General features: G+C 47.8%; 1 protein-coding gene across 1 annotated transcript in view; it reads left to right on the top strand.

Annotated features, from left to right (window-relative positions):
• The window catches only part of KSR2 (kinase suppressor of ras 2), a gene marked incomplete at both ends in the record, with an annotated part of 399,245 nt that overhangs the window by 295,350 nt on the left and 82,712 nt on the right, over window positions 1-21,183 (top strand). The window contains 2 exons of the mRNA XM_079942603.1: window positions 1,451-1,534; window positions 18,762-18,829. Of these exons, the coding sequence (XP_079798729.1) occupies window positions 1,451-1,534; window positions 18,762-18,829 (152 nt within the window). The remainder of the gene's footprint in view (window positions 1-1,450; window positions 1,535-18,761; window positions 18,830-21,183) is intronic.

Raw genomic sequence — 21,183 nt, 5'->3', positions numbered from 1 at the left:
ACATCTTCTTAGAGGAACTGGCACTTGGGATGCCTTGTTACTCTCCAGTCTCACCCTGTGTTTCTCTCTGGGCTCCATGCCAGGATGGAAAGACCTAGACTCATCCCAGCCTTGGTGAAAAAATGAAATTAAAATCCCATACCATCCGCTGTCCTCAGAGTCACCTCAGCCACAGCTTGGAAGAGGGATTGCTGATCCCAGGGATGGGAGAGGGCTGGAAAGGAGAAGGAACTCCCACCTGCCACTCATACTCTTGATTCCCATGCTGCTGGCTGGTGGATGAAACACGAGTCCGTTTGCCATTCCCCAGAGCTGACAAATCCTGCAAAGTAGATCCTGCCACACTTGCTCGTCCTGCTGAAGGGGCAGAAAGGGACTTAACCAACCCCCAGTCCAAAACTGGAAAGGGAGTTTTCCTGGCCACAAGAGTGTCTCTTCAGAATATTACTATTTGCTTAGTTATGGAGGCTTTGGGCTGCAGATCATTCTGCTGGAAGAGTGACTGACCTAAATCAGGCAAGATGGTACAGCAGAGGGATGCAGGCTGGCCCTCAGAATTCTTAAGCACCAAGTTACATAATCGCTTCTGATTTTCATTTTGACACTGTGAGGCAGTGGAGATTAGCTACAACTCCTGCGGAAGGTGACAAAAATTGAAAACGAAAATTAACTCTGACCTGGCAACCTTCAATACTTTTCTTGGGGCCAGCCCTGCTGCTGCCTGGTATCTCATGAAGAGGAAAGCACCCTGGCGGCAGCAGGGGGCCCCAGAAGTTAATCAAATGCATCTCTGTTCCCACTGGTTCCTAGCTGTATATCGGAAACCTCTACACTGCCTTATGTTTGCAGCAAGTGGTGGTGGCTGGGGAGCGAGGTGGGCTGATGTCCAAAATGGCTTTCCCTTTAGGGCCCTCTTCTCTGCTACTAACGTTTGCAGTCTCCACTTTTGGGGAGATCATCCCTTCTTGAAGCTTCCCAGGCGATGTAACTAGCAGTGATGGGGAATAGACCGCCGGGGGGCCCCACCTTGCTTTGTGGTTCTCTGAGGACAGTTCTAGCCCTATCCATCTGTCTCCAATCTGAACTTGGCACATAGTAGACCTCCAGGCAGGCAATGTTTGTTGAACGACTGAATGACTGAATGTTTGGGTAACAATACAGTCACAGCCCAATTCAGTGAGCACTTTCTGTTTACAAGGCACTATGTAAAGCCCTTGCACTGTGCATGACCTTGTTTAATCCTCTGAACAACCTATGAGGTCAATACTGTTATTATTCCCACTTTACAGATAGAGACTGAAGTTTAAGCAACTCGATTAAGTCACCTATCTCTGAAGAAGAGGGGCTGGAATCCAGGACCCATGTTCTTATCCTGTCAGTGGTCATCCTTCTAGAGATCCGTCAGTCACCATCACCTTGGCCTTGAACACTTTCTGTCTCTTTCCCACAGGTTTTCCACGAAGTACTGGATGTCTCAGACATGCACAGTCTGTGGGAAGGGGATGCTTTTTGGCCTCAAGTGTAAAAACTGCAAGTAAGTGGCTGTTCCTGGAAGCACCTTTTCATGGTGCCTGATGTCGGCCATCCTGGGCTCTGAAATAGCTTATGGGATTTTGGTTTCTTGGCTCTCAGGAGAGCTGCTTCTCTGTTTTTTCAGAAATAGGTCTTAAATCAACTTCTACACATGGGTAAAGGGTCAAGGAGAGAGCTTATGAATAAGAAGCAGAGCTGAGGGCGATGCTGGAAACGCATAGTGCTGTCTGCAGAGGCACAGTGGGAACTTGCATTTTCATAGCATCTGATATCAGAGGTTGGCAAACTTTTTCTCTAGTCGACCAGATAGTAAGTATTTTAGGCTTTGTGGGCCAGTGGGTCCCTGTTACAACCACTCAGCTCTGCTGTGTTGCTCAAGAGCAGCCAGAGACAATATATAAACAAATAAGTGTGACAAATTTATTTATTCCAGTAAAGGCTTTTGTACAAAAATATGCCGTGGCTGGCTTTGGCCACTCAGCCACGGTTTGCTGATCCCTGAGTTAGAGTTTGCAAAGGCCTTTTGCCCTTTATTTTTTCTTCTTGTGGTGCCTCTCGGGGTGGGGGCGGTGGTTCTGAGTCTTCCCATTTTACAGATGTGAAAGCTGACTCCCAGCAAGGATAAACCTGAGGTCACACAGCTAAGAAGTGGCTGTCTAGCTCAATGACATTGGGCAAGTTGCCCCACATTTCTGCATTTTCATCTGCATGAAAGGAATAATCATCACACCTGCCCAATGTGACAGTGAGCATTGAATAAATCAGCACCAAAGGACATAGCCCAGTGCCAGGCTTAGAGTTTTGTCCTCTGTCAAAGGTCACAAATGCCTTTCTGTCTGGCCTTCCTCTTTCCTTCTGTAAACTTGTATTAAATACCTGCTTTGGTCCAATTACTGTAAAATAGTCAATAACATTCAGCTGTATCTAAGGGTTACAAATGAGTGTGCCTCTGATCGCCTTACAGGAGCCACTAAGTTGAAAAGTAGGAACCCTTCTCTCTCCTCTAGACTTCCTCTTCCTTGTCCAGTCCAGGCTGGGAACTCATTTGGGTTCCTTCAGGCCTCCCCACATCCCTGCCCCATGAAGGAGTTCTTACTCTTCCCCCAGCCTGGATGTCTCAGTCAAAAGGTGAGGCTGAGTGCCCTTCCCTCCTGGAGTTGTGGGGGGGATGAATGAGTTCCAGCCTCTAAAGGAGGCTTAAGCTCCGTGGCACAAGGGAAGGAGAAGGGGGCGGTAACTACCAAGCGTTAGCGTTTGGAGGCCCACATCCCCACCTTGGTCCTTTACAGACCCGGCTCTCAGGTGAGTACTCAGGACGGCGGCCCCTGGTCTTTCTGACTTTGAGACACACTAATCCAAGCCCTCGGGTCCAACTCGAAGTTCTGTCTGATTTCCCAGGTACCCTAGCTGCTCTGGGGCCTGTCTTATCTGTGTGTAGTCACTCCGTGTTCTCAGGGGAAACGGCAGCTTTCACATCTTCACACCTGCCGAGTGGAGGCTTTGAAGTCAGGTAATTAGGTGACAGGGGTGCAGCCAGGAGTCGGCAAGGCTGAATACTGCCTGAGCCGTTTTAATTTTCAGCGCTAGAGGCAGAAGTATGAGATAGCATCCACGCATGCTGTCTCTGTTCTAGAAGTAATGAGCAGAGGCTCAGACCCTGCCAAGGGTTGGGGGAGGGACGGGGACCTGGGGGAGAGAGGCGGGTCCCAGAAGCAGAGGCTTTAAGGCAGCCAGAACTGAGCTGGAGTCCCACCTGCATTGCCACTCTCTGTGTGACCTTGAGCAGGGGACTGTCATCCCAGGGCTCAGTTTCCTTACCTGCAAAGTGGGCGTGATATTAGCACCCCCTGCCACAGGGCGGTTGGAAGGAACGGGTGAAATGTCCTTGCCCAAGATGACAATGTTTTATCAAAAGTCCTCCTCACTCCACCTTGTGCAGATATAGCTCCTGGAACTCTAAGAGGCAGGATTCAAACCAAGCCGTGGTTGGAAGGAACAACTGATCTTTCTAATTTGCCTCAGCCCTTAGAAAAACTGCACGAAAGGTGAAAACAGAGTCTGTAACAGCTGCAGAGTTCTGGGTTGCTTCAGGAACTTTGACGTTGTACTTGCATGATGGCAGTGGAGTTTAGCGCTCCCTCTAGTATGTAATTAGGAGCATGCATTACTGATATCACCAGCTGCAGTTTGACCTTACTCTTCCATGAATGAAATTCTGTGTTTTTTGCATTAATTATAGTGAGGATGGATGGCTGTTTATATGTGTTTTCAAAGGTTGGCAGAATTTTGAGTGGAAGGGTTGGATGAAGGACAGAAAAGGGTAACACACGGACCCCATTGTCAAGGAGTTTAGGGGAAGACACACCTATAGAGAAATGAATTTTGGTGAAACTGAAGTACATGCATGAGAGCAGCAACAGGTGAAATTCCAGAGGGCAGCTCCGAGAGTGGGGAGGGAGCTTCTTAGAAAAAATGGGCAGAAACATGTGTTCATTTACTTGACTAATGTTTATTGAGTACGTACTATGCACCGGGCAGTGTTCTAGGCACAGAGGAAATAACAGTGAATGAAACAGACAAAATCCCTGCCCTCATGGAGCTTACATGCTGGTGAGAGATGGAGATGGGGAAGGCCAGACAGTAAACAAAGTAAATTAGTAAAATAGGTCATCTGTTCCGATGATGCTCAAGTGCTGAGGAGAAGAGCAAAGAAGAGAAGGGAGATAGGAAGAGTCAGGGAAGGGGCTGCAATTTTCATTAAAGTGCTCAGAGAAGGTCTTATACCTGAGTGGGAACTTTGGGAAAAAAGTGGTATGTGATGTGGGTGATTTCCTGTTTTCCTAAAGCATTTCCAGAGGCTTGGGTCTGAACCTATCCCAAAGGCAATGGTTCTTTCTCGCCCGCCCCCCCTTTTTTTAAACCTAGAGCAATTCTGGTTGTGTTATTGCCAGAAACGCCCTGGCTTAGACCCATTGCTACTCCAAGTGTGGACCCTGGTCCTGCAGCATCAGCATCAGCTGGGAGCTGAGGCCCCACCCCAGACCTGCCGCACCCAAATCTGCATTTTAAGATTGTCCTGGTGATTCCTGTGCACATTAAGTTTGAGAAGCACTACTCTCGTGAGCTCCAAATTCCCTTGTGGAGCTGATCTTATTTTTCTAGATTATGGGTCTCAAAACTCGAGTGTGTATCAAAATCCTCTGGAAGGTTTATTAAAACATAGCTTCCTGGACCTATGCCCTGGAGTCTCCAATTCAGCGGGTCTGAGGTGGGTCCCCAGAATTTGCATCTCTAACAAGTTCCCAGGTGATGCTGTTGCTTCTGGTCTTGGGACCACAATTTGAGAACCACCGCTCTCTATGAAAGCAGGAGTTTGACAAAATCCAGTTTTATTTTCCAACCTGACATTTCTTTTTTCTGAAGGTTGGTCCATCTTTGTTGATTATTTTTCAGTCTCTTCTGCTGTTAACATCCCTTGGCCTCACTCTATAGACATGAGTCTTGTTCATCCTGGTTTCTCCAGTAAATTCATCCAGTAAATATTTATGTGCTGAGTCAAAATGCTAAGGTATGATTAGGAACCCAGGCTGTAGGTCAGACACACACACCTATATTTGAATCCTGACTCTGCCACTAACAGTGTAATCACTTCTGAGGCTCAATTTCTTCCTCTATAGAAAGAAGAAAATAATATCTACCTTACTAGATTGTTTAAAAAAAAAACAACTGAGATAAATAAGGGGAAATGCTTAGCCTGGTACCTGACCCATTATAAGAGCTTAATAAATGAAAGCTAATGCTATAATTCGCGTTATGAATTAATTTTGGGGTACCCCTCCACCCCGGAAGCCAGGATACTTCCAAATAGCTAACCCTTTGCCTCCTGCTTTGGTTCAATGCCCACTTCCTCCAGAATTATCATCAGCTGTCTTGTCGGCATTCTGAATAGAGAGATTAATGAACTAATAGGAAATTATGCTCAGAAAGCAATTTGCAGTTATCTAAAATGAGGCATTTTCATCTAATAGGTTCATGAGCACGGAATGGAGTTTAGTTCTAAGTGGTCGGCTGTCAGCACAATCTACTACTGTCTGATAGCGGTGGATTCAGCTGGCTGAAGTTTGCTTTTGCAGTGAGATGCTGATGCATTTCCCTGGTTCAGTCATGCCTTATCTTCATCCTTCCCCCTTCTCAGAGTCCTTCTACAGAAGGACCTTTCTGCAGAGCCGAGGTCTGTCTCCTTGGAAACCTCTCCACCTCTATCTGCATCTCTGGCAGGAAAACTGGCAGCAGTGGTGATTTGGGTGGCTTGTGTTCTAGAAGATAAGAGTTTGAACCAAGGTGGTTTTTTGTTTTGTTTTTTTTCCTGCACAGGCTGGAGAGTAGAAGGGAGGGGACATCCGAAACCACCAATGGAGAAGTAGCCCAGACTCTGGCCCAGACTCTACGGATAGGGCTTAGAAATCTGCATTTTACCCAAACTCTCAGATAATTCCTATTTGCACATACGCATGAGTGTTCTGGGCTGAGGAAATAGCACGGGCAAAGGCTTGGGTCAGGGCTAAGAAGGGTTTGAGCATGTTTTGCAGGCGGGGCCCGGGGTCGAGAGGAGACTATCTGTGCTGTGCAGCCGTGGCACTGGCCTTACTGCTGGGCCTCCTGCTGATGCTTGTCGAGGCTCCAGGCTGCAGGGGGGCACCGCTCACCACGCATCCAGCCGCAGTCCGGCGGAAGCAGGCTTGGGCTCTGGAGCTCTCGTCACGCTGGGCCAGCTTGCCAGCCAGGATGAGGCCTGGTGCGGGGAGGAGAATGTGGTGTCAGGATGGCCTTTCCTCTGGGTGGTGGAGTGGAGGGCAGAAGCCCGGAGTCTGATGTTCTCTGAGTCACCTGCTCTCAGGGCCTGAGACGGTAAGGGTTTGGGTATCAGAATACCTTGCATGTGTTTAAGACTCGTTTTCCTCTAGGACCGCAGAGCACTCACAGGAGTGTTTTGAAGACAAGGTGATAAAATCAGTGGCTGCTGAGCGAAGCCCTGGCTCACCCACGTGTGTCTCGATGTCCTGCTCACAGTGCCAGTGACCTCACTTAGGGACGCTGACGCTGACACCTGAGACCTTCTCTGGAGGCTTGCATTGGGGGATTGCAGCTCCTCCCCCGCGTGGCTCAGAGCCAGGGCCTAACTGGTGCCAGTGTGCAAAAGGCCAGCTTCCTCGCCTCAAGGCAGACAGACTCTATGGTACAGTTCACACTCCAGAGTCCCCTGTGGGATCAGGCTGAGACTGTAGTCGCCTGCAGCCACATCCTTGCTTAGCTTCTCCCCCATTTCCTATCCTGCTGAGGAACAGCCTGGAGAACTGCCTCCATAAATCACCCGCCTCAGGATCTGCTTCTAGGGAACTCAACTTAGGACAGTAAAGCAACAGCAAGATCCAGACGCTGGAGCTAGAGAGAGCAGGTCCTGGCTCTGCCACTTCCTAGCTGTGTGACTCTGGGAGAGTTTCTAAACCTCTCTGATGTAAAATGAGGCTAGTAAGTGCATTTGATGTGATAAGACATGTGAGTGCCCCAGTCACCTTAGTGATTTGGGGATTCCTTCAAATCAGAATCGTTAAGTTGTTCAGCACTTATTTCATTGCAGAAGTGGATTCTCTATTAATACAAAGTATGAAAAGAAACAGACTCACCAAATCACCTCTATGGGTTTAAGCAAGGTCAAAGTTCTGGAGAAGTTAGCCCATTTCCTACTTTTCTGTAGTTCTTGTTCTCCATTTTTCTTTGGGGATTTTCAGAACCAGCCAACTTCTTGGGAGACATGTTAAAGGGTTTATATCAGGGTTTCTCAACCTTGGCACTACTGACATTCACTTGGATTTCACATACTCTTTGGTTCCCTTCTTGCCCTGTGTGTCCTTCTAGCCCGTGTCCTTACATCAAAATACAATGTTTTATCTGAAATTTTCCTGTGTTTGCAAAATGACTTCAGCCACAGGTGACAAGGAGGTAAAAGCGTGAAGTAAGCCATGGTTGGTTTGAGCCACTGGGTGCCCTAATTTTCCCAGCTCTTGAAAAGCGGGGGAAATGACGAGCTGGTGTTGCAGCTGCCGCGAAGTTCCTGGAGGCTTCAGGAATTTGTGCAACGGGCAGGATATTGGCAGGCTACAATTATGAGCATGCATCTCAGAGATCACCAGCTTGAAGCCCAGACTTATTTTTCCATTAATAGAAACACTTCAGTTTTTGCAGTAATCGTCATGGGAATTAATGGTCCCTTATATACGTTTTTACCTATTATAGTTGGGTCCAGTTACAGGGGTACGTGAGGGAGGATTATAATTCTCTTGAGGCTGAGGTGGGGATTGGATATGAGGATGATGACGATGCTGATCCCATGTATTGAGGGCTTACTGAGGGCCAGACATTTTGCTAAGTACTTTACATGCACAAGCTCATTTAATTCTTACAACAACCAGGGAAGGTAGGGTCTATTATTATCCCCATTTTACAGATGAGAAAACAGAGGCCTTCAGGAGTAAATAGTTGGCCCAGAGTCTCACAGCGGGTGGATCCACTCCTCAAACCCACTGATCCCTCTGATTCAAGGTCCCAGAGCCTCAACCACTTTGCATGGGCAAAGGACCAGCCACACAGTTGCCAGCCCCGCTCTGCTTCTCCTTGAACCAGACAAGCAGAACAGAAGATGGGCATCTGGTCTCAACCTGACCCTGGACCAGAGCTGTCAGTCTTTTCCTCCCCCGCCTGCTACCCTCTCCCATCATCCCTTCTTGAATTGAAAGATGACAAATGGGTCTCTGTGATGAACACCCCCAGGTGCTGGGAACCCAGCGGACCTTGTGGTCATGCTGTCCTCTCTCGGGGAAGCTGAGGGGGTCGGGGAAGGCATCACCAACAGGTAATACATCTACAGCTTCCTTACAGTATCCTCTTGTGGAGAGACCTGTGCCGGGGTTTTCCTGATTATTTTTCATTATGTTGCTGGAGCGTTCAGTCTTATGTCTATGTTAATACTCCCCATCTCCCTTGCTCATTTCTGCTGTTGCCTTTTTCTTTCTAACCCAGTTGTAGGCCAAAGAGCTCAACCCCACTGAGCTGTCGGCAGTGAGGGAAGGGGTGTTTTTTGAGATTCTTCACTGAGGGCATATGGAGACATTTCTAGAAGCACGGGCTCAACTGAGAGACCCCAGGGGCGTCAAAACTGCTCGGTTGGGGCACTCATTCAGACAAGCCCAGTGCGAAGGGGGTAATGATTTTGTAGTGATTTTGCAAGAAGGCTTAAGGAGCACTTAATGCAGTGTTGTGGGAAAAAGCGCACAGAGGCAGGGAGCGGGAAGGATAACCTGAGAGGGGAACTTGCTGCCCTGTGATTGTATCTGCTGCCAGAGGGGGGTCTTTCCAAGATGCTTATCCAGCCTTCACCTCCCTGTTTAAAACCCTTCCTTACTTCCCCCTGGCTCTCAGGATAAAATCCAGTCTCCCGAGGAGACCCTGCACTATCCTTGTTTACCTCTCCTTCCTCCCTCCTCACCACTTCCCTCCTTATGCCTGGAGCTCCAGCTTCTCTGAGCCATCAGCAGGAGACATGCCCACCCACTGAGGATTCTTTGCACCCTAGTGCTTTAGCCTAGATCTTCCTTGCACAACTCTGCTAGTTCCCCAGGCTCAGCTCAGTTATCACTTTCTCCAGGAAGCCCTCCCTGACTCCCCTCAGTTCCAAGTACCATACCCCGCCCTTCATGATCATTCCATATAATATACTACATTGTGTTTGTCTATTTACCTGCGTGTCTCTCCGACCAGACTTTAAACTATTTGAGGGTAGGGCTGTGTCTGCTTTGTTCACTGTTTATACATCCAGGACGGGCACCATGCCTGACACATAGCAAGTGCTCAGGAAATACTAGCTGGTGGAATACATCTCAAAAGAAGCCTCTGGAGGGAAAGTGGTTCTTCCGAACCCAAGACTCTGGAAACCTGGTTTCAATCCAAATGGGGTCATTTCTAGGAGGCAATTTTTTATATGATTTTTATTTTTCAATTTGTTAATGTGGTGTATCACATTGATTGATTTGCATATATTGAAGAATCCTTGCATTCCTGGGATAAACCCCACTTGATCATGGTGTATGATCCTTTTCATGTGCTGTTGGATTCTGTTTGCTAGTATTTTGTTGAGGATTTTTGCATCTGTGTTCATCAGTGATATTGGCCTGTAGTTTTCTTTCTTTGTGACATCTTTGTCTGGTTTTGGTATCAGGGTGATGGTGGCCTCGTAGAATGAGTTTGAGAGTGTTCCTCCCTCTGCTATATTTTGGAAGAGTTTGAGAAGGATAGGTGTTAGCTCTTCTCTAAATGTTTGATAGAATTCACCTCTGAAGCCATCCGGTCCTGGGCTTTTGTTTGTTGGAAGATTTTTAATCACAGTTTCAATTTCAGTGCTTGTGATTGGTCTGTTTATATTTTCTATTTCTTCCTGGTTCAGTCTCGGAAGGTTGTGCATTTCTAAGAATTTGTCCACTTCTTCCAGGTTGTCCATTTTAGTGGCATACTGTTGCTTGTAGTAATCTCTCATGACCCTTTGTATTTCTTCAGTGTCAGTTGTTACTTCTCCTTTATCATTTCTAATTCTATTGATCTGAGTCTTCTCCCTCTTTTTCTTTATGAGTCTGGCTAATCGTTTATCAATTTTGTTTATCTTCTCAAAGAACCAGCTTTTAGTTTTATTGCTCTTTGCTATTGTTTCCTTCATTTCTTTTTCATTTATTTCTGATCTGATCTTTATGATTTCTTTCCTTCTGCTAACTTTGGGGTTTTTTTGTTCTTCTTTCTCTAATTGCTTTAGGTGTAAGGTTAGATTGTTTATTTGAGATGTTTCTTATTTCTTAAGGTAGGATTGTATTGCTATAAACTTCCCTCTTAGAACTGCTTTTGCTGCATCCATAGGTTTTGGGTCATCATGTTTTCATTGTCATTTGTTTCTAGGTATTTTTTGATTTCCTCTTTGATTTCTTCAGTAATCTCTTGGTTATTAAGTAGTGTATTGTTTAGCCTCCATGTGTTTGTATTTTTTACAGATTTTTTTCCTGTAATTGATATCTAGTCTCATAGCATTGTGGTTGGAAAAGGTACTTGATATGATTTCAATTTTCCTAAATTTACCAAGGCTTGATTTGTGACCCAAGATATGATCTATCCTGGGGAACATTCCATGACCACTTGAGAAGAAAGTGTATTCTGTTGTTTTTGGATGGAATGTCCTATAAATATTAATTAAGTTCATCTTGTTTAATGTGTCATTTAAAGCTTGTGTTTCTGTATTTATTTTCATTTTGGATGATCTGTCCATTGGTGAAAGTGAGGTGTTAAAAGTCCCCTATTATGAATGTGTTTCTGTCGATTTCCCCTTTTATGGCTGTTAGTATTTGCCTTATGTATTGATGTGCTCCTATGTTGGGTGCATAAATATTTACAATTGTTATATCTTCTTCTTGGATTTATCCCTTGATCATTATGTAGTGTCCTTCTTTGTCTCTTCTAATAGTCTTTATTTTAAAGTCTATTTTGTCTGATATGAGAATTGCTACTCCAGCTGTTTTTCGATTTCCATTTGTATGGAATATGTTTTTCCATCCCCTCACTTTCAGTCTGTATGTGTCCCTAGGTCTGAAGGGGGTAATGATTTTGTTTAGTGATTTTGCAAGAAGGCTTAAGGAGCACTTAATGCAGTGTTGTGGGAAAAGGCGCACAGAGGCAGGGAGCGGGAAGGATAACCTGAGAGGGGAACTTGCTACCCTGTGATTGTATCTGCTGCCAGAGGGGGGGTCTTTCCAAGATGCTTATCCAGCCTTCACCTCCCAGTTTAAAACCCTTCCTTACTGTCTCTTGTAGACAGTGTGTATATGGGTCTTGTTTTTGTATCCATTCAGCCAGTCTATGTCTTTTGGTTGGAGCATTTAATCCATTTACATTTAAGGTAATTATCAATATGTATGTTCCTATTAGGAGGCAACTTCGAGGTGATGGGACGAGTGGAAAGATGTTCATGTTTGAAAGGACAAGAGATAGCTTTATATACCCATCTAGGTAGTAAACTCCTTTCTAGATGATTCTAAGAAAGATTGTTAAAGAAAGAATTCTTGTCTTATTTTATTATACACCCCCAGTGCCTCTCACAGCACCTGACATGAGGAGGAAGGTGATGATGTTTTTTGCATGCGTGAATGAATGGTTATCCTGACTCTGCCATTTACTATCTGTATGATTGGGCTACTTCCTGAGCCTCAGTCTTTTTGACTGTAAAACGGGCACGGGTGCAGCATTATCCATTGCTCACGGGATTGTTCTTCAGAGTTGTACAGGGTTATGTAAGAGCGCCTGGCCCCAAATTGGTGTTTGCTTAACGTTTCCTCAATTAGATATCGGGGGCCAGGTTTTTAAAACATCCCATTTGCACTCCGGAAGGAAAGGCGGTGCCTTCTCAGGTGGGTTGCAACGTGAGCTGGTGTGAGATGAGAGAAAGGACCAGGGATTTGGGCTGCTTGGAGCAAACTTTTCATAAACTGGTTAGAATCCCCCATGAACCATTTGAAATGAACGTGACTGTGTTCACCAGCAAGAGTCTTGGGGGCCTCTCCTCCGGGAAGGCCACCCTTCTTGATTCCAGCCTCACACCGGTCTCCGGGCTTGCGTCTGCTCCATGGGGCTGCTGGGGGGCCAGGACGAATCCATTAAGAAAATGGCAGAGCTGCTCATAAAAGGGGCCGTTTGTCCCCATGGTTCCCGGGCAAGATCCATGGAAGTCCAGTTTGCCTGTGGTCAGACCCCTGTCCCCCACCTCCCCGTCGGGGAGGAAGGAGGGCAGAAGGAAGGGAATGCTGAAGGGGACGTGTTTGCACTTCACACTCTGCAAGGGATACAATTTATAAGAAATAGAAATCGTTTTAAAAAATTGATGGAGACTATTAAGGGCCCCACACGAGGGACATTCGAAGGGCTTTCCCTGCTGCTGGGCTTGCCTTCCTTTTTCTTTCTCTCCTCCTCTCTCCCTCCACCTCTCCAATATCTGTTCAGCATGTATCATGCACCAGCCACCAGACCAGGCACTGAAGGCGGGGTAGGGAAGGTTGCTGCAAAGATGAGGAAGACCCAGATCCTGCCCCCAAGATAAATTCACATATTTACTTTTCAGACAGAGAGGATGTCTCATTCGGCCAGCAGCTCCTTTGGAGAATGAGATATCCCACGTAAGCAACTTTTCTTGATAACTGAAGCTTATCCTGTTAGCCTTTGAATTTGAAAAAACTAAGCTCTTTTCCATGAAAGTTTTAAATAAACCCTTTCCAAGTTTCCAAGCTGTCTGAGGCTCGCATGGCATTCCCCGTGTGCCCTCAAGTGTGCCTTAGCCCTGCCCGCAGGGACGCTGACTTATTTGCTGCCCAGGTGCGCACCACTTAGGCATTTTCTCACTGGATCCTCATGGCAGTTTTGCAGGTGAGGAACCCGGAACCTAACAAAGCAGACGGATGCCCCCTTAGTCTGGAAAGGGTAGATTCAAGCTCAGGTTGGCTGAATTCCGAAGCCCAGGCTTTTCACCACTTCTGGAACCACATACGACCTTTCCCTGGTGCCTGGAGTTGATCAGAGCCACCATCCCAACTCATGGTGCTCCTCTGGACCACGTCTGGTATGGAGGTTTGTCCAGGGTGGTCAGCTGTGTCCTGCCCACCCCTCCCTTTTCCTCCATGTGGAACGGAGCGCAAGGAGGACCAAACTCCTGGGCTCAAGGGACACACGAGGGACAGGGAACAGAGGACTTGGTTTTGGTGTGAGAACTTTGGGACAGACCACGTCGCTGTTCTGAACCTCCTTTAATAATCGTGGTGTCTTAGTTGGGCTCCCCTGTTTCTACAGACTTTGAGACAGGGATTTGAGGGCACATGGTTTCTTTGAGAAGTGATCCCGGGCCACACCAGCAGGGGAGTAGGGGAGCGAGACAGGGAGGGGAAGAAAGGCAGCCTGTCCTGGGTCCTGGAAGAGCGGGTGACGGCTATGGGCACCTCGGGTCCAGCCCCACATCGACACACCCCAAGGGAGAGGGTACTGGGCGGTCCATCAACCAGTTCCCACCGGAGTTCTTTCAGGGCTCCAGGCAGTCCAGCCAGCCCACATTCCCAGCCAGAGAAAGTCCTCCAGCAGAGGGTCTTAGGGGCTTGTGGAACACTGCATCAACTAGCAGTAAAAGCGACAACTCCCACAATAAAAACGAGAGTACCTGCAACTTCAAGTGCTCGTCCTGGGCACCTTACTTCTGTCGTATCACTAATCTCCTCTGCCACCCTATGAGACAGATGCTATGATCGTCCCCACTTTTTTTTTGTTTTTGTTTTTGTTTTTTTTGCGGTACGCAGGCCTCCCACTGCCGTGGCCTCTCCCGCTGTGGAGCACAGGCTCCGGACGCACAGGCCCAGTGGCCATGGCCCACAGTCCCAGCCGCTCCATGGCATGTGGGATCCTCCCGGACCGGGGCACAAACCCACGTCCCCTGCATCGGCAGGCAGACTCTCAACCACTGCGCCACCAGGGAAGCCCCCCACTTTTTTTTTATACCTCTTTATTGGTTCACAATGTTGTGTTGCTTTCTGCCGTACAACAAAGTGAATCAGCTATATGCACACATATATCCCCATATCCCCTCCCTCTTGTGTCTCCCTCCCACCCTCCCTATCCCACCCCTCCAGGTCGTCACAAAGCACCAAGCTGATCTCTCACGCTATGCAGCAGCTTCCCACCAGCCATCCATTTTACACTTGGTAGTATATGTATGGCCATGCCACTCTCTCACTACGTCCCAGCCTCCCCTTACCCCCCGTGACCTCAAGTCCATTCTCAACGTCTGCATCTTTATTCCTGCCCTACCACTAGGTTCATCAGTACCATTTTTCTAGATTCCATATATTATATGTGTTAGCGTACGGTATTTCTTTTTCTCTTTCTGACTTACTTCACTCGTATGACAGACTCTAGGTCCATCCACCTCACTACAAATAACTCAATTTCGTTACTTTTTTATGTCTGAGTGACATTCCATTGTATGTATGTGCCACATCTTCTTTATCCATTCGCCTGTCGATAGACATTTAGGTTGTCCCCACTTTACAGATGAGGAAACTGAGGCTCAGAGCAGGCCAGTGACTTCCCCAGCTTGTCACAGCCAGGAAGTGGTGTCAGGCTTTGAACTCAGATTTCTTGTGTATATTATCCTGATACCACTTCCTTTTATTTATTTATTTATTTTTTGGTGGGGGTGTGGAGGGGGGAGGACCCTGCCTTCTGGAAGGTTTAGGCATCCAGACACCTCTCATCTGGGAAGTAGAATGTATCCTTCTTCTACTGTGGTCCTTGAGCTGTGGTGTGCACTTGCTGAAAACTCACATTCCCAGCACTTCCTGAGTCGGAACCCGAGAGGGTATGCCTTGGGAATCTGATTCTGAAGCAGGTGGTTTACCGATAAATTGCGTGCTAGTAGCTCTTTTCTTTCATGGGCAGTGAAAAGGAAAAGTCTAATTGGGGTGGAATCATGCGTGTTTCCTGCTGGAAAAATGATTCTTTGTAAGTGGGACACGCACAAGTCTGGCCTCAGTCCCTGTACCGCCTCCCCTCCAGGGTCTGGGTGACTTCAGCTCTAAGCTAATCCTGCTGGCTGGATCAGCAGGTCCTGGATGTGTGGGTTCCAGTTCTAGTTCTAGACATGTGAACCTCTGTGCCAAGTTTGTGTCCGGGCATCGGAGAGCGCTCTCTTGGGGTGTCTGCAAGGGCAGTGGCTGTGCTCCAGAGCCTGGCGCTGCCCTCTGAAGCCCTGGCTGGGAGGATGAGAGTTCCATCGCCCACCCTTCAGCCAGAGTGCAGGAGGGCTGCTCCCTTACTGTGAGAGACAGAGAGGAAAAGGCCAGGGGGAGGCAGGAGACGGCTGAGGTCACTGGTGGTCTCGGCTGCCTTGTCCTGTTACGGATGTGGTCCGAAGGTGACGTTCAGCTGCTTGCCCTCACTCTGCGGTGCTGCCCACAATTGGGAACGGGCTGCTTCACACTGCTTGTCAGCTTCCAGCTGGGATTGTTCGAGGAGACTCCTAGGTGGGGCTGGCAGAAAGGAGCAGTCTCTTTCTGGAAGCTTCCTGGCGGAACTGAGCTAGTTCAGACAGGAAAGAGTGCACACGCTTCTTGGTTCAGCTGTCACTTGGTGTCAGCAGTCTCCCCAACCAGGGCTTCCCAAACGTCCATCTGACCGAGTCACAGTCATCCAATTCCTCCAGAGGCTTCCCGGTGTTTGTAGAATCAAATACAGACTCCTTGCTGGGGCCCCGGGGTCCTGCCCACCTCCCCTTCCTCAAGTCTTCCCTTCACTCTGGTTCTCTTCACTTCAGCCTCATCAGCCTTTAACTTCTGACCCCTGAACCCACGAGGCTTGATTTTGCCCCCCAACCTTTGTGCCACTGGAGCCCTTCCCCCTCCCACTCCTGTCACTCTCCATCCCATTTCCCTGTATTATTTTGTTCACCATCTTACCACACAGGCGATTATCTGATACTTGTTTATGTGTTTATTAACCCTCCCCATAAACATAGCGGCTTCATCTGGGTGATCATTGTGTCCCCAGGACCTGGGGTCCAGTAGACCCAGTTTAAGTGTATGTAGAATGAATTAAAGGCTAATTTCACACTCAGCAGGTCTTCCCTTCTCTATAGGTCTGAGTCTGGGGGCCTTAGAAAAGAAAAAGACAAAGCCAGTTTGCAGTAACGTGGGATTTTTATTGCCTTGTGAAGTCAGGCAACTGTAGGGGGCAGAGCAAGGTGACAGGCTCAAAAAGAGGGACATTTTGACTCAGCTGCTTATAGACGACAGGAACCTTCCCCTTTACTCACCTCCACCCCCAAGATGTAAAGCAAGAAGAATGGAGGCTTTGGAGGCATCTAACAGAGCTAGAGCTGGACTTGGGACCTCTTTCTGACTAGTCGACCTTGGGCAAGTTATCCAAATTTGCTGAGCCTCAGTTTCTTATTCTGTAAAATGGGGATAACAAAAGTTCCTACTTTTTAGGGCTGTTACAAGGATTAAGTAAATCGTGTAACGCACTGAGAGCATTGCCTGGTACGTTGGAAGCACTGCATATGTGTTAGCTCTTGTTTTTTTCAGAGTCACGTGGTCTTCATGACGTTTGTGACCAAGGGTACCTCCTAATGTTTCCAGCCCTCTTAGACTTCGGGTGCCAAGAGCTGTCACCTCTTTTTTGAAGATTCCACATTGTCTCAGCCAACTTTTCCCAGCCTAACTCAGCCCTTCACTCACCACCCTGTCTTGATTTTGTCCTGTTCATGTAGCATCCCTACATTTATTCATGGACCATTTGTAGCCTTTTTCACTTAAAGCAAATTTATTTACAGGTGAAGATGTATCTTATAATCATGAATGGAGAATCGGCATCACTTGCCATTAAAATAAGGGGACCAGAAATAAATAGACATCCAAGTGGAAAAATAAATGTATTCAATTCCCTGTGATACTGCTAAATGTCCAGATCTGGGGTTAGCACGTGGCAGAGAGACGTAAAGACGTCTTAGCACAAGAAACCCCCCTGATGCAGTCAGCGTGAAGGAGAATTGAGATGGACTAACGTTCTCACTATGCGATTGTTTCATGCTGCCCACATCCCTCCTGGCTTCCCCCCTGCACCCCTGGGAGCCCCAGATCTAAGTTTTCCATATCATAGAGGAATTCAGGGCCCTGTTAGGGCCATAAAAGACTGAACACAAGGAAAATTGGGGAAATGTGCACAGACATTCCAAAGCCATCAACTACACCAGTGGTTCTCGTGCCTCAGCACCTACCGCCAGACTCATCTGGAGGGCTTGGTGCAGCAGGCCACTGCATCTCAGCTCCAGAGTCTCTGATCCATCACATCTGGGCTGGAGCCCTGGGAGTTGCATTTCTGGAAAGTTCTCACCTGGTGCTTCTGCTGCTGGTCTGGAGACTCCACTTTGAGAACCACTGAACTAGACTAACTGAGTCAATGTCAAGTCCATGTCTGGGCGTCCAAACCATTCCATTAAAGATATCTGTCAAATCCCTAGAGGGGAAGAGAGTGGAGGACACATCTAAAGGTCCCACTTCTCTGTGTAGAGTACTTTGATAATAAACCTCTAAGCAGGCTGAGGGGAGCCTTCTGGCAAAGACGTTGGCCATTGGAAGTTAAGCTGGTGCACACAGAAATAGTAAGGAAATCCAAAAGGATATGCATGAAGCATTGACAGCACCTGCTGCAGTGTGTATCCACCCTGCAGATGTAAAATTCCAAAAGAAAAGGATAGAGCAAGGTCACAGTACCCTTTTGAAGTCTGACAACGGTATGGGGACGAGCAAGGTGACATCTTGGATTTGTCTCAAAGGAAGACATTTTGACTCTAAACTCTTAAACTTAATACCTCTAAAACTTAATACCTGTTACTGATCTCATCCGCATTGGAAGCCTTGGTTGGCTGTCTCCTATAGCATGAGCCTTTAAGAAAAAATGATGCCACCTCTGGCACCACTGACCCAGGGTTTCTGCCAGGACAAGTCAGTTAATCTCAGTTTTTCCATCTGTAAAATGGGAAGAATAATAATACCTATTTCATGACGGTGTTATAAAGATCTAATGGCATAGCATCTATAGAATGTTTAGTGCAATGCCTGGCAAATGAGTCTTCAAGTAAGTTGGTGATGATTATTAGGGTTGAATGATGATGATGATAAACATAGACTGATAGATAACAATGTCTTTCAAAGCATGAAGTCCAAGTGGGCACTGTTGGTGAGACAGTTGCTACCAACTCTTGGACGACCCAGGACTGACCCGTGAGTGTGGGATGGCAGCAAACTCTCTCCAGAGTTAAGTTCCTAGGTTCCAAGGGTATGCCTTTGCAGTAGCTGCCCTATCTCGTCTCATGTCTTGGTATCCACAGCGCCCAGAGCTTTCTGAACCATTGGTGTGTCCCATCCACCCATCCATCTACCCAACCATACATCCACCCACCCATCCATCTACCCATCCATCCACCCATCCATCCATCCACCAGTCCATCTACCCATCCATCCATCCATCCATCCACCAGTCCATCTAAACATCCATCCATTCACCCATCTATCCGTCCATCCATCCTTCTCGCTCTTTCTCTCTCTCAGGTTAAAGTGCCACAACAAATGCACCAAAGAAGCCCCACCCTGTCATCTCCTGATCATCCAGCGAGGAGGTAAGTATTTAACACTTACTGCCCTGGGGTTGGGGGGGGGTGCTCCTGCAGGCCTTCCGAGATAGCTGTCCCATCCAGCTCACCTCTGGATACCCCTTGACCCTTGACCCTTGCCTGTCTCATTTCTTTCCCTCTGACACCCTTCCTCCTGACATCTGTCTCCTTAATCCACCTCCCATGCCTGTTCTCCCTATTCTTTGTCCCCATTCTGGTCTCTCTGATACTTTAGCCCCCAGATTCATCGACCCCTCCCTAAGTCTTTTTCTCTCATTCGTGTCCTCTTTCCTAATTTTTACTCTCCTCTCTTTCCCCCAATCCCGTTCCTTTCCCTTCCCACTTGAAAAGAGTCCTAGCTGAGTGTTTTCCGTTATGTGCTCTTCAGACTCGGTCGTTTGGCCCTGCAGAAGTAGGCATAGGGAGGGGGCTTGCTCGGGCCTGTTGGTTTGGGCCATCTGTGTTCCATCTCCTGGGGCCCTGGGAGTGTCTGGGCCAACCTGTCTAGGCAGGGAGCCAGCTGCTACCTCTGGGAAGCCACTACCAGCCTCCTACCAGGCAAGAGCAAGACCAGTTTAATGAGAAGGAAAGGCTTTTCCCTGTCTGCTAGGGATTCAGTTGGAGGCCTCGCATTCCAGCTTTCAAAATAGTTCCCCCAGTTCTTGGCCTGTGGGGTAGTTATTCCCAGACTCCATTATCCACACTGCACTTCATCCACCGGAGGATCCTGTAGGCCTGTGCTGTTCAATACAGTAGCTACCAGCCATATCTGACTATTTAAATTTAGATGTATTACAATGAAATAAAAATAAAAACGTAATTACTCTGTCACACCAGCCACATTTCAGGGGCTCCATATTGGAGAGTACAGATACAGAACACATTCATCATTGCAGAAAGTTCTACTGGACATCATTAGTGCAGACGCTTGCTCTTGCAGCGGTGGTACGTGGGCCAGCAGCAGCACGGGAATCGCCCGGGAGCTTATTAGAAATGCACAACTTCTGGCCTCACTCCAGATCGTGCATTTTAAACAGCTTCTACTGGCAACTTCTCTACGCTTTAAAGAAGCACTGCTCTAGAGGAGAAGCTGCAAACTCAGATGCCTGCCAGGTACCCTAAGTGAGAGCCGCTGGCCAGGCGGGGCCGTGCACAGTGGAGAGAGAGCCAGGCGCCGTCCAGAGAGGATGGCCACTCCAGCAGTGTGGACCTGCATTGTACCGTTTCTCATGTTTCAAAGAAAAGCCCCAATAGTTTTATGTGCCGTATACTTATTTTTAAATGTTAACAACTTGTTAAAATTGTTAAAATTCTTGCTGGCGTCCTCCCTGCCACCCCCCACCTATAGGTTGGATGGAGGCCTAGTGCCAACTTTGGGGAACACAACTCGCTAATCCTCGTCCTCCGCCACCCCTCCCAGCCCTTCCGGCCTCGGGTCAGTGTAGGCTCAGGGGACTCTACCCTGGTCTTGAATGAACCCAAGGGAAACTTAAAGAAGGAGGTAGATTGCTGTCAAAAAGTGCTGGCACGTCTTCCAGAGCCAACGGGCCATCGGTTTTCGATGATCTTTGCATCGCTTTCCTCCACGAGGAGAGAAGATTGTAAGAGAAGGAAAAGTCTTCACCTCCTTTCTCTTGCCCCTTCCCACCTCATATCCTTAATTAAGAACCATCTGTTCCTTGAACAACTGTATACATGCCGTGAGGCTATTTTAAACCTGAATTCTCACCACTCCTGAGCCCTTGTCTTGGGTCAACTTTGTCGAGGAAATCGCCTCCCGCCGGACTCCCCTCCACTGTGGTCTCTGCTGGAGCCCGACTCCCGCATGGAGACCAGGACCAGCCTGCTGGGAAGCGACCCACTCTCAGACACTGACATCGGAAGAAGGGCTCCCTCCCACCCACCTTCAGGATGCCCCCTTTACTCAAAGGTGGCAGGTGCCCGTACACACGAAGCAAACGGAACTTTCCAGAGGTCCACCAGCTTCTTGTTCTACCCAGCCCCCTTTGGTAGGAAGTTGAAAATATAGTTGGCTTCCATGGTGATGGCAGCCCAGGCTTAAGAGAGAAATTAAACCCCTGGGTCAGTCCAAAGCTTTAACTTTTCCACGAACACCCCCAGCCCCACAATAAAAAACAGCTAACAAGTAACATTACCAGGCATCACATTTGAATGCAAGCTTCTTGCTCTGCCCCTCCCGGCGGTCCCTGTAAATAGTAAGTAACAGGGAGAGGGGCTCAGGTGATGTGGTTTGGATCAGGACACATTCATTTAGCATCGCCTGTGTGCCCAGCTTTGTGCCTTTAGGGATGATGCAAAGGGGAAGCTGGGAAGCTGAGACTTTCCTTCAGGGATCCATG

This window comes from Stenella coeruleoalba, assembly GCF_951394435.1.
Source record: "Stenella coeruleoalba genome assembly, chromosome: 14".
NCBI classification, from domain to species: Eukaryota; Metazoa; Chordata; class Mammalia; order Artiodactyla; family Delphinidae; genus Stenella; species Stenella coeruleoalba.
This window is presented reverse-complemented; position numbering and strand designations above follow the sequence as displayed.